General features: G+C 41.9%; 1 protein-coding gene across 1 annotated transcript; it reads right to left on the bottom strand.

Moving 5' to 3' along the window:
- Positions 1–350: 350 nt before the first annotated feature.
- On the bottom strand, positions 351–3,049 carry LOC137345204 (probable G-protein coupled receptor 139). Its single transcript, XM_068008666.1, has 2 exons — positions 2,980–3,049; positions 351–1,288 (listed from the first exon to the last, which is right to left on the bottom strand). The coding sequence occupies exons 1-2, from the start codon at positions 3,047–3,049 to the stop codon at positions 351–353; spliced, it is 1,008 nt and encodes a 335-aa protein (XP_067864767.1).
- Positions 3,050–14,439: the final 11,390 nt, after the last annotated feature.

Below are 14,439 nucleotides of genomic sequence, written 5' to 3'. Positions count from 1 at the left end.
GCCTGCAACATTCACAACAAGAATACAGAAAAATAACAAGGAACCATCTTTATTGTTCCGAGACTAAAGGACACTTCATCTGTTAATTTGGTGTTTGCTTCCAATATCTGCATCTTCTATTACACCGCCGAAACACAATCGTGACTAAAATCTTTGAATATTGAGCGGGGAGCGCGCTGTTTCATCAGGAAATGGTGATATTCACCCCGGGAAAGTAGCAGACATTCATCGCCTGGCAGGAAGTGGAAGAAATATTTTTCTGATACCTGTTCATTCTAACTAAACAATCAAATTCCGTCCTAACGGAAAGTCTGCCTTTTCTAAAATGGAACACAGACTGCAATTGAGTGCTACTTAAAACAGGAAGCTTTGGTTTCAGTTTTCATTTTTAAAATCCATTTTGGAATAAATGCCCAAGGAGCTGTCAGCAGTTTCTTCAGCTTTTCTCTGAATTTAGTTTGTGTAGCTGCATAAATACACGTGTTTGTACATGAACTCATGTTCATGAGCATGTATCCAGTTTCAGTGGTGATGTATTCAGGAGCGGCATAGTCACCTCTGTAATGTGCTGTGTTTGCCAGACTGGTAGCTATAAAACTCACCGCTGATGTCAGCCACAGCAGTATAAAACTGCCGGATACTGTGAACAGTAAAATAATGGACTTCCTTCTGTTCTCCATCTCAGGATCGCTCTGATTATCATCGATGTGAGTCCGGAATCCCCTGCGAACTCTGCTGGCCACTAAAATACATTTGACTGTCAAACAATTAAACAATAATATCAAAACAAAAGGAAGCCATGGAATTAACACCGTTTGCAACCAGGAATAGGCAACACCTGCTGGCGATGAAAAAAAATCCATTCTTGGGTGACAACCCCAATGAATATTATTTATTATTTGTTCAGGCTTATATGCAAAGAAGAACGGAAGTGTCTGTAAACATAACAGGGCAGAGACCATTGTTACAACCGTGGTCGCAGTTCTCACAGTGCAATACTTTGTTTTAAACTTCTCACAACATATCGCTACAAATCGGTCAAATGTGAAAGAGACAGTAAACCACACTGATATACGCAGGGTGACAGAATTCATGTACAGAATAAACTTACAAACGGCAGTGTAGGATAGGAAAGAATGTGGGAAGTGATATGTAAAAATGTGATAAACTATTACATTGAAGATCATGACCATTAGATCTGCTGTTGCCATGGCCACCATGTAGAGCGAAATACATTTGGAAAGACCGCAATTTCCTCCGGACAGAATCACTATTGTCAACAGGTTTGCTGCACGAAAGAGGGAGAAGAGTTAAATAAAGAGGACAATCGATAACTGTTGGCATGTTATTCTACTTAGAGTTATGGGCAGTGATTTGTAATGTTTTAGAGGAGTTGTGACGACATGATGTTCGAAAGAAAGAAACCATTAAACACAATATTGAGAGACTGGAAGGCCGCCGTCCTTCCAGCATACTTCAATCAGATATTGTCAGAGTAGTGAGGGGAGGGTTACTCAGAATCTGTCTTATTAATGGTATGAGAAAACAATTCCACTACTGCCGACACCCAGGCACTGATGACTGAGTGTGGATACAATGCACTTTGGGCGGTATAATAAATATGACGACATTATATCAGTCATGTGTCATACGTCTCTGTCAGTTTAATCTCAATGACTATCGCCTCGGATACTAGTTTGAGGCTTCATTTACCCTATAATGTGCGTTCCTGGCCAAGCCAGGGTAAATCGCAGAAATGGTATAGTTCTGGAGAAAAGCCTCTTAAAGCAAAACTTTGACTTGTTCGATGACTTGTTAATTTTCACCGTCAATATACAAACCGGTTCCCGAACATAAATGCAAATATATAGTTCATTGCAGTGTTGAACACTAAAACCATCTGACACGAGACTTGGCCCTTTCAAGACACCGACCCCCTTTTATAAGTTAACATTACGGCGCCATGGACCAATACATGTTTGAAATTTCCATTTAATTCCTTTCTTCATTTGGAGAGCGGAATCTCTGGATCGGCACCAAATTAGAGTCATAGAGAGATACAGCACTGAAACAGGCCAACTACGGGCCACCGAGTCCGTGCCGACCATCAGCCACCCATTGATACCGATCCAGGATTAATCCCATTTTTCGCTCTCACATCCCCACAATTCTCCTACCATTTACCTACACTAGGGGCATTTCCTTTTTACAATGGCCAATTTACCTACCAACCCACAAATCTTTGGCACGTCGGAGGAAACCGGAGCAACCCCACGCGGTCACAGGTAGAACTTGTAAACTCTGCACAGGCAGTACTCAGAACCGAACCCAAGTCGCTGGAGCTGTGAGGCTGTGGTGCTAGCCACTGTGCCGCCCTTAGTATTATTCAATACAATTTCAAAATAATTGCTACAAAGATATGAATTCAACTAAAACATTCAGCTTAGACAGAACGTTCAATTTATTCAAAAGTCTGTGCTTTTTCTATTCATAATCTGCCCGATGGAGCTGCTCAGGAACTGAGTTTAACCGCAAAAGCTCTGTAGCCAAGGGGAGAGAAGCAGCTCCTTCAGCCGCAATTATTTCTCAAAATATCTTTCAAAGTCCCTGTTAGGTGGAGCAAGCTGCAAGCCCAGGAATTAGCAACTGTAAATAGACAAGACGCAACCATACCAGTGAGATAACTGTCATGGCCAGTCAATAAAACATTCTTTCATGATTTATGCACCGTTTGAAGGGCGAGAAAGCAGCATCGCCCTCCCTCAGTACAGGATAAGACAGCTGATCACCCCGTGCGAGGAAGTACTGACCAGAACAGAGACTCACCAGCCACGCAGACCAGTAGGATTCCCATTGATATTCACCCACATATCCCTTCAGATATATGACTCAGCAATGAGGGCATTCACAGCATCTGTTATGTAACCATTAACAGTTATGTTGTCAACAGCTATTGGACAACAGGATATATCGACTTACCAGGAGCACCCAAGACTGTGAGAATAGAGTAGTAAATGTCCCTTATCAGTAGAATCATTGGCGGTAACATTTTTAGTGTGAATTCTGGAACTCTTTCCAGTTTTACGTTTCCAACACCCGTTTGGCTGAAATCATTAACGTTACCCTTTTATAGAAAATTCATGCCCTGTTGGGTAAGCAAAGTTGCACAATTAGGAACGTTAGTTACAGTCACTGAACAAACAAGGAGCTGCTGTCCGCTTCAGTACGCCCTGAAAGCCAAAGATGGTGTTGCTCAGTCCATGAAACTCTTGCCCTAGAAATTCATAATGGAAAGTTACCCCAACTGGTAGGTGCGCTGTGTCTGCCCCCTGAACTCTGAAGGTAGCATACCTTCCTGACACTGCGTTAGGTTCTTGGAGCCCCATAATAATTCAGTGAAATATTCACATCCATTGTAAATTTAAATTGTTATATTCTGTGATGATAACAGTGATTACGTTCCAACACCACTGGTGATGAGGCTTCTCTTACCTTACTGGTGATGATTCAGTTCTAGTATCACTAGTGATGACTGTACTTTAGCATGTCTGCAGATAATCCTGTTCTATAATTAGCAGTAACGGCCTTATTCTACCATTACTGAGGATGAACCTACTTTGACATTACTGGGGTGATCCTCTTTTAACATTACCGTTAGTCACCCTGTTCTAACATTACTGGTGAGGAGCATACTGGATCATTGCTGAAGAAGTGCACACTTTAAAATTACTTGTGTTAACCCGACTCTAATATTGCTGTTGGTAAATATACACGACCATTAATCGCAAATTGTCGCAAATATATGCGACAATTATTCTAACATTATTGTTGGCGGCCATAGTATAGCATCACTGGTGGTGATCCTACTCTCGCATTATTTGTGCTGTTATTTCTCTAATATTACTGATGATGTCACTGCTCTAAAATACTGGTGCTATCTCTGCCCTAATCTTTATGGATTCTAACTTTTACCAGAAGCTAAAATTATTGGTACATCCTATTTTAACTTTACTTCTGAAGACATAACACGAATTTAAATAGTGGTGACCCTACCGTAACATCAGTGATGCTGACTACCCGAATTCTGCCGCTGATGACATGAGACAAACGTTCATGTTGGTGAGCCTTCTCGAAGATTACTGCTGGTGATGCTACTCTAATATTGCTGGTGCAATCTTATCCTGATATTACTGATGAGGAACTTATACTAACATTTTAGTGGCGACCTGCTCAAATGTAAATGGTGGAGACAGTACTTTATCACTGCTTGTGGGAACTCTAACATTACTGGGAAGAAACCGAGTCCAACTTTATAGGTGTTAACCCCACTGTAAAATTATTGGTGAGGCGACAACTCGAACAGCGATGTTGGTGACTGTACACAAACATTACTGCTGTTGATCCAACTCTAACATTATTGATTTTTTTTATTTAGAGAAACAGCACTGAAACAGGCCCTTCGGCCCACCAAGTCTGTGCCGACCATCAACCACCCATTTATACTAATCCTACACTAATTCCATATTCCTCCCACGCCCGATATTGCCCTATCACCTACCTATATTAGGGGCAATTTATAATGGCCAATTTACCCATCAACCTGCAAGTCTTTTTGGCATGTGGGAGGAAACCGGAGCACCCAGAGGAAACCCACGCAGACACAGGGAGAGCTTGCAAACTCCACACAGGCAGGACCCAGAATTGAACGCGGGTCGCTGGAACTGTGAGGCTGCGGTGCTAACCACTGCGCCACTGTGTCATTATCTGTGGATGCTGTACTTTAATATTGCTAGGAACATAGAAGCAGGTGTAGGCCATTCAACCAGTCGAGCCTGCTCCCCATTCAATTAGATCTTGGCTGATCATCGACCTCAAAGCGAATTTCCCGCAGTATCCCAATATTCCTTGATGTCATTAGTATCTCGATATCTATCGATTTCGGTCTTGAACATGCTCAATGATGCAACTGTTGGGCAGAGAATTAGAAAGATTCACCACCCTCTGCTTTAAGAAATTCTTCCTCATCTCAGTCTTAAATGGCCTACCTCTTACTTTGAGACTATGTCCCCAAATCATCTGTATAGATTTTGAACAGCTGTGGCCCCAGCACTGATCTTGTGGTACCTCACTAGTAACAGCCTGCAATGCTGAGAATGACCTATTTATTCCTGCTGTCTGTATTTTGTCTGTTCACCAATTCTCAATCCATACCAGTATATTACCCCAACCCCATGTGCTCAAATTTTGTTGATTAACCTCTTGTGTGGGGCCATATCAAAAGCCTCCTGAAAATCTAAATACACCACACCCACTGCTTCACCTTTATCTGTTTCTCATAAAATTCCTCATAGAACTCCAACAGCTTTTTTAAACTAGATATCCCTTTTAATAAATCCATGTTGGTTCTGTATTCTGCTGGTGAGGATTTTACTCGTGCGTGATTGGTTGTTATATTATTCTAACATTACAAACTGTAACCCTGCTTTAACTTTATTAGTGAGGATTATAAACTAACCTTAGTGGTTACGAACCCACTTTAACGTTGCTTGCGTTGACTTTATTATAACGTTCTTGGTGGTGACATTAATCTAATATTACTGGCAACACTACTGTACCATTACTGGTGAGGCCCCTACACCAAAATTCTGGTGATCTTACTCTACCTTTCCTGCTGGTTACCTTACATTAATAGAAATGCTGTTGATCCTACTCTAACATTGCTGGTGGTGACCCTACAGTAATATTGCTCCTGGTGACACTTATCTAATATTGGGTGTAGTGAACGTACTCTAACACTACCAGTGATCACGAAACATGAATATTTTTGGTGCTGATTTTACTCAAACATTGCTTGGCGTGATAGGATTGTAATATTTCTTGTTATAACCTGCTATTACATGACTGGTCGTAAAACTACTCTATCATGACTGTTGGGACACTACTGTAATATTACTGGTGATGGACCTGTTGCAACACTACTGGTAACCATACGGTATCATTACTAAGAAGGACCCTTCTGCAACCTGTTGGTGATGACCATACACTAACATTATTGCTGTGGATTGCATATAATATTACTGATGATAATACTACTCGAACAGTACTTGTGAGGGTGCCATTCCATCATTACAGGAGATGAAACTACTTTATCAGTACTGGTGATGACTGTATCCTAACATTACTGATGAAGACCAGATTGCAATATCACGATGGCAACCCTACCATAACGTTTCTGGTCGTGGTTCTGTTCTAACATTCCTGGTGTTGCTTCTGTTCGGACATTACAATTTGTGCCACGTCTCTAACGTTGTTGTTTGTTAATTCTACTGTATTATTACTTGTGATGACCATCCGCTATAATTACTGGTCCGATCCAACCTACCATTCCTAGTGGTAAGCCTACTCTAACCTTCTTGGCGGTGACCTCAGTTAACATTACTAGAGAAGACACTTTCTATCATTGTTGGTAGTAAGCTTACTCTAACATTATTAATAAGCATTCCAGTCTAACATTAAAGGTGATAAAGCAACTCTAACATTACTTGTGACGGTGTTAGTCTATCATTATTGTTGCTGATCTAACTCTTAAATAATTAGTGATGACTGTACAGTAGAATTATTTGTGAGGACCCTATTCCAACATTACCTCAGATAACCCTACTAAAATACTGCTGGTGGTGCTCCTGTTCCATAATAAGGCTTGTGATCCTACTCGAACACTCTTCTTTAATATTGATGTTTGACACTCTACGCTAGCATTACTCCTTTACAGTATTGGTGATCACTCCACTCTAATATTGCTGGTGGTACTACTATTCTAACATTACTGAATGCTATGCTACAGTAACATGAATAATGTTGTCATATTGCTAGCGCTGACCATACTCTAACATTGCGTGAGATAACCTGACTCGAACATTACTACTGACGAACTTTACTTCTGTTGATTCTATGCATACTGTAACATTCTGTGTGCTGACGCTACTCTAATAGCACTGGTGATGTGCTTGCTGACGGAGTACTGGTGGTGACACTACTTTATCATTATCGGTGCGAACCTACTGTAATATTACTGGTGATAACCCCACTCTAACAGAGCTGATGATGGACCTGCTGTATCATTACTGGTGGTAACATGAATCGATCATTACTGGTGGACCGTGGTGTAACATTACATGTGATAACCCCACTCTAACATAACTGGCGCTGGACCTACTATAACATTACTGGCGGTAACCCGACTCTAACTTAACTGGTGATGGATCTACTGCAATATTACTGGTGGTAACACTGCACGATCAGTGAGACCAAATGTAACATTACTGGTGATAATCCAACTCCAACACAACTGGTTCTGTACCTACTGTAAAAATACTGGTGCGAACACTACACTATCATTACTGGTGAGACCCTACTGTAACGTTACTTGTGATATTCCCACTCTAACATGACTGCTGGCGGGCATTACTGTAACATTGCTGGTGGTGAACCTCGTCTGACATTACTGGTGGTGACTCGATTCTAACATTGCTAGTGATTGACCTACTGCAGGAATTATTGTCCGTAACCCTTCTGTAACACTACTGGTGAGACCCTGCTATTATCATCATTATTGATGATGACTGTACTCCAATATTAATGGTGATGACTGTACTCCATCACTACTGCTGATGACTGTACTCCATCACTTGTGGTGATGGTCATAACTCTAACATTAATGGTGATGACTGTTCTCCATCACTACTGATGATGACTGTACTCCATCACTACTGGTGATGACTGTACTCCATCATTACTGGTGATCACTGTACTCCATCACAACTGGTGATGGTCATAACTCTAACATTAATGGTGATGGCTGTACTCCATCATTAGTGGTGATGACCGTACTTCATCACTATTGGTGATGACTTTCCTCCATCATTACTGTTGATGGTCATACTCTAACATTAATGGTGATGACCATACTCCATCATTACTGGTGATGACTGTACTCCATCACTGGTGACCACTGTACTTCATCATTACTGGTAATGACAATACTCAATCACTACTGCTGATGACTGTACTCGATCATCACTGGTGATGATCGTACTCCAATATTAATGGTGATGACCGTACTCCATCATTATTGGTGATGACTTTACTCCATCATTATTGGTGATGACTATACTCGATCATCACTGGTGATGACCGTACTCCAATATTAATGGTGATGACTGCACTCCATCAGTACTGGTGATGACTGTACTCCAATATTAATGGTGAAGACCGTACTTCATCACTATTGGTAATGACTGTACTTCATCATTACTGTTGATGGTCATACCCTAACATTACTGGTGATGATCGTACTCCATCACTACTGCTGATGACAGTATTCTATCACTGGTGATCACTGTACTCCATAATTACTGGTGATGACTGTACTCAATCATTACTGCTGATGACTGTACTCCATCACTGGTGATCACTGTACTCCATCTTTACTGGTGATAACTGTACACAATACTGCTGATAACTGTACTCCATCACTGGTGATCACTGTACTCCATTATTACTGGTGATGACCGTACTCCAGTATTACTGGTGTTGACTGCACTCTATCATTGCTGGTCATGGTCATACTCGAACATTAACGATGATGACTGAACTCTGACAGAAGCTTTGCTGATCCTACTATAATGTTAGTTATGGTGATTTTATTTAAACTGTCCTCCTGAAGTCTCTCAACTTTTCTCATAATAAACTTCTTAAAACATATTCACGATCAGCCCAGTGCTGGCCGTCTCACTGGCCTGTCTAATCCTATTGCCTTGACAACAGTCAAGGTCATCTCTGATCATTCCAGGTGTCTTTTATACTCACACTCCTCATCTCCTTTTCTGCTGAAATAAACTCCAGCTGAGGTAATACATAATTACACTTTCAGCTGCCAACCCTTTAGCCATTGAGGCATTGGACATAATTTGTCAGTCTTCTTTAGACTCGGGGGTAGTGACAGAGGATTGGAGAATTGCAAACGGTAGACCCTTATTCAAAAAGAAGGTGTAAAGATACAACACCTACAGGCAAGTCAGTTTAACTTCGGTGGTGAATAAAATTCTAGGAAGAATAGTTCGGACAAAATTAATAGTCACATGGACAAATTTGGGTTAATTGAAGAAAGTCAGCATGGATTTCGTAAGGGAAAACTTATCTAACGAACTTGCTGGAGTATTTTAAAGAGATAACAGAGAGGGTTGATAATGATAATGTAGCTGATGTGGTCTACATGGTCTTCCAAAAGGCATTTGATACAATGTCACATAACAGACTTATGAGGAAAATTATAGCTCATGGAATAAACTAGACAGGAGCAACATGGATGTGGAATAGACTGAGTGATAGAAAACAAAGAGCAGTGGGTAATTGATGTTTTTGGGCTGTAGGAAGGTTTACAGTGGAGTTCCCAGCGATCAGTGTTGGGGCCCTGAAATATTAATGACCTAGACCTTGGTGTACAGGGCACAATTTCAAAGTTGATGGATGATATGAACCGTGGAAGCATTGTGAACTGTAAAGACGAAAGTGTAAAACTACAAAAGGTCATAGACAAATTGGTGGAATGGGCAGACAGGTGGCAAATGAAGCTCAATGCAGAGAAATGTGAATTGACACATTTTGTTAGGAAGGGTATGGAGAGGCGACACAAAATAAAGGATACAATGCTAAATGGGGTGCAGCAGCAGAGGGCTCTGGATGTGTATGTGTGTTAGTTCATTGAAGGTGGCTGGATAGATTGAGAAAGTGGTTCATAAAGCATGCAGTATCCTAGGCTTTATTAACAGAGGCAGAGGGTACAAGAGCAAGGAGGTTATGTTGAACTTGTACAAGACACTAGTTCAGCCTCAGCTGGCATATTGCATCCAATTCTGGGTTCCACGCTTTAAGAAAGATGTGAAGGCTTTAGAGAAGTGCAGAAAAGATTCACCAGAATGGTTCCAGGGATGCGGAACTTCAGTTATGAAGGTCGATTGGAGAAGTTGGAACTGTTTTTTATCTTGGAGAAGAGAAGGTTGAGAGGAATTTTGTTACAGGTATTCAAAATCATGAGGGGTCTGGACAGAGCAGACAGCGAAAAACTCATGAAAGGTTCAAGAATAAGAGGGCACAGATTTAAAATAATTGGTAAAAGAAGCAGAAGCCAAATGAGGAAAAACTTTTTCACGTAGCGAGTGGTTAAGGTCTGGAATGCACTGCCTGAAAGTGTTGTGAAGGCAGGTTCAACTGAAGCATTCAAAAGGTAATTCCACTGTTATATGAAAAGGAAGAATGTGTAGGCTTACGGGGAGAAGGTGGGGAGTGGCACTCGGTGAAATGCTCATTCAGCCAGCCGGTTGGCCGAATGGCCTCCTTCTGCACTGAAACAATTCTGTAATCCATCTGCTGCTGTCAATATGCCGCGGCCCCTTTGACAATGTAGACTGCAGTAAATTCCTTACTCTCTCCTACTAATGTTCCTTCTGCATATCTGCCCTAACTTTGCCTTTATCATTCCAAGCCTAAAACACATAAAGGTATGTAGTCAACAACTGCTTCAACCATCCATCGGCAGACCTGGCTGAACAGCATCAAGCACCACCGGGCCCTGTTCTCCTCCGCCAAACCGGCTCACTATTCCAGCATCATTCTGAAATGTAACACACAATTGCAGGAGCAAATTAATCTCTGTAAACTCAGTTCCTCCTCTACCACTGGTCTCACCTCCAACAAAGAATGTTCTTTGACACCGTGTCGATACTTGTCTTATTAGGCTTCAGTGAAGCCACTTTGACCGTTTCATTGTGTTAATGATGTGATATAAATGCACGTTGCTGTGTTTGAACTTTTGACCGGTGTTCTTGATATTCTTGGAAATATCCTGAAATGAATGGACCTGGACGACCCAGTGAATCATGGTCCAACTTCACCATTCCCGCAAAATAGACCCAGAGTCCTATTCCATTCCTTCACTTGGAGTATTCAGATGACCAGCCTGCTTTAGAAACTTGATTTTCATTGAAACGTATTGAACCCCGGGATACTCGGCTTAGAGCATCGAGGGAGTCCCAAGAGGAAGGAGCTGGGACAGGAGATCGCTCATCTCACTGCCGACCAGCAGCTTCACCTCAAGATCCAACTCCCAGCTTTATAGCTGCAACACCTGTAATACCGACTATTACAAATGGAATTATCCGGGTTGTTCGCCCTAGATTTATCCTCCAATAGATCTTCATTAAGGATTTACTGACAGATCAGAGAATAAAAGGCAAAAGGCACAGGCAAGGCTGTGCCACACCAGCCCGAGAGCCAGAGCAACGTGAAAATGTCCTGTGATAACGGTGCAGGGAGAAAGGATGCAGCATGGAACAGCGAGAGCAATAACCTCACACATAATCCCTCTTACAACTTTGGGGAGCAAATATTTTACTTTTAATTTCTTCACAAAGACGTGGCAATGCCTTCATTTGCTGCCAACATCTTATTGTTTCTCTGCCAGTAGAGACATTTTATTTTGCTCTGTGTTTATTCTGCAGCAAAATGGATTTCTCTGAGATGCTCCCAGAATTCACTCTCTGGTCATTTAACGAAAGATTCTTGTTGAACCTCCTGAGTCAGACGCATCGAATCACAAACATTTAGGGAACAGAAAGAGGCCCCTTGGGCAATCATGTCTTCGTTGGCTGCAAAATGAGACACCCAGCCTAATCCAACCTTCCAACATTTGGGCCATAGCCTGGCAGGTTATGGTACTTGAGGTGTATATCCAGACACCTTTAAAATGAATTGGGGGTTTCTAACTCTACTACCCATTCAGGCAGTGAGTTCCAGACCTCCACCACCCTCAGGGTGAAACTTGTTTGCCTCGTCTCACCTCCAATGTTTCTATCAATCACGTTAAATCTATACCCGTTAGTCACTGACCTCTCTGCTAAGATAGATGGGCCCTTAACATGCACTCTGTTCGGGCCTCTCACAATTTTATACATCTCAATCATATCTCCCCTCAGCCTTCTCACTGGCTTGGCCAGCATTTATTGCCCATCCCTAATTGCCCTTGAGAAGGTGGTGGTGAGCTGCCTTCTTGAACTGCTGTAGTCCATGTGAGGTAGGTATTCCCACAGTGCTGCTCGGAAGGGAGTTCAAGGATTTTGACCCAGTGACAGTGAAGGAACGGCAATATAGTTTCAAGACAGGATGGTGTGTGACTTGAAGGGGAACTTGCAGGTGGTGGTGTTCCCATGCATTTTCTGCCCTTGTCCTTCTGGTAGGAAGAGGTCGCGGGTCTGGAAGGTGCTGTCTAAGGATCCTTGGAGTTTTGCTGCAGTGCATCTTGTAGATGGTCCACACTGCTGCCACTGTGCGTCGATGGTGGAGGGAGTGAATGGTTGTGGATGGGGTGCCAATAAAGCAGGTTGTTTTGTCCTGGATAGTGTCCCCAAACCCCTAGGATGTTGATAGACCCTCATCGCTGGTGCCATTCTAGTAATTCTCTTCTGCACCTCATCTAAGGCCTTGACATTCTTCCTAAAGAGTGATGTCCAGAATTTAATACAATATTCAAGCTGAAGCCTAACCAGAATTTTATAAGTGATTAACATAATTTCCTTGGTTGTGCACTCTATTCCTCTGTTAATAAAGCGAATGATCCTATATGTTTTGTAACAGCCTTGCTAAGTTATCCTGTAATCTTTTAGTATACATACGCCTCCTGAAATCTCTGAATCTGTAACACCTTTAAAGCCGTACCATTCTGATCATATTGACTCCCCTTGTAATTTCTACTAAAATGTATTACTTCACGCATCTCTATATTAACTTTCTTCTGTCATGTGTCTGGCATTTCACCAGTGTCTTTGTTCTCTTAAAGTCTGTTCCTATCCTCCTCATTGCTTGAATACCACTAGTGGAATCAGTACAGCCCAACTCCACTGATCACTGTAAATTGACGGAACAAGTGAGAAGCATGTGGCTGTTGGGACGTGCCAATGAGAGCTGTTCATTGCAAAAGAGTTAATACTGCAAGTCCAACCCCATTGGTCACTGTAAGTTCACTAGCTCTTCTAGATTCATATAGGCGAGAGGACTGGCATGAATGGCTGTTCATTACACCAACAACAACTTTCATCTATGTAGCGCCATAAACTTAAGAAAATGCCGCAAAGCACTTCACATGAGCGTAAAAAAATGCAGGGAGGGAAACTGAGCCAAAGAAAGTGATATTAGGTCAGTTGACCAAAAGAATGGACAAAGCCATAGGTTTTAAGGAGAATTTACCAAAGGCGAATGAGGTAGAACGCTTCAGGGAGGAATTTCAGAGGTTGGAGAATGCACAGCTGAAGGTCAAGCTTCCCATGGTGGGGCAAAGAAATGTTCTCATGCACAAGAGATCGGACTTCTCTGAAGTTTATTGGACTGCATAATGTCACAGAGGTCTGCAGGGTCTATGTCTTGCAGGGATTTAAACACGAGGATGGATTTTTAAATCTATACGTTGCTGTGCTGAGAGCCAATGCAGTTCAATGGGTACAGGAGTGATGCGTGAATGGGACTTCATGCCGGTTACTTTCTAAGCAGCAACTTTTGGCAATATCATGTCCAGTAGAGAGATATTATATTGTTACTTTTAAGATACGAACTTTATTCGAGGTGGACTATTTTATAATTGACTTTACCTTTTGAAAAATGTGGGGCAATGATGCAAAAACAGCCGCTGGTGATCAGCCGACCTGGCCTCTGTATTCAAACATTGCCTTACTTCCTGTTAAGGAAAGAAAGATACATTTTGGGCTAAGAAATGTCTACTACACCATTCCTGAAACATCAAGGGATATTCCTGAATTGAATGGATACTTCTGAATCACAAACGCTGTGAAGTTGCCCCTGAATTTTACCCAAGCACACATTAATTGATGGCCATGATTTCTACATCCTGGTGCATTGTGTGGTCACAACATGGGAGAAGGCCATGCAACTCCTGACGGAAGCTAACGTGAGAGGATTTATCTTAAAAGGTAGTTCTCTGGACAGAGAGAGAGGGGAGATCAAAGCAACATCACAGAAGGTAGTCGAGCCAGGGGGCTGTGAAATGATAAAACCAAAACAAAGAAGGAACCCTGCTGTGAATTCTATACTTCAACTTGGTGCAGCAGAGAACTGAAAGTGACCCATCACAATCAATCTGAAATCCTAATCACCAGAAATGAACAACACCTCAGCAAGTCAAGACAACAAACAAGCCAGGCCTACATTTTTAAATGAGTCTGTTCTACTTAGAAGATTCAGCAGGTTTACCATAAACCACACGTAGCTACCACACCTTGTAACTCACCCTTGATGTTCTGTATATCTTCTCTCAAGAATGCATGTGAGAGTGAATGCTTGCGTGAATGTTGTTGCAACTATTTCGGGGAATGA

Source organism: Heterodontus francisci, chromosome 28 (assembly GCF_036365525.1).
Source record: "Heterodontus francisci isolate sHetFra1 chromosome 28, sHetFra1.hap1, whole genome shotgun sequence".
NCBI classification, from domain to species: Eukaryota; Metazoa; Chordata; class Chondrichthyes; order Heterodontiformes; family Heterodontidae; genus Heterodontus; species Heterodontus francisci.
Note: the sequence above shows the minus strand (reverse complement) of the source record. Positions and strands in the feature narration are given on the sequence as shown.

Coding starts and splice junctions, on each gene's coding strand:
- LOC137345204 (XM_068008666.1), bottom strand. CDS start 3,049: ATGTTACCGCCAATGATTCTACTGATAAGGGACATTTACTACTCTATT. Junction 1,289..2,979: donor CACAGTCTTGGGTGCTCCTG/GTAAGTCGATAT, acceptor TCTTTCGTGCAG/CAAACCTGTTGACAATAGTG.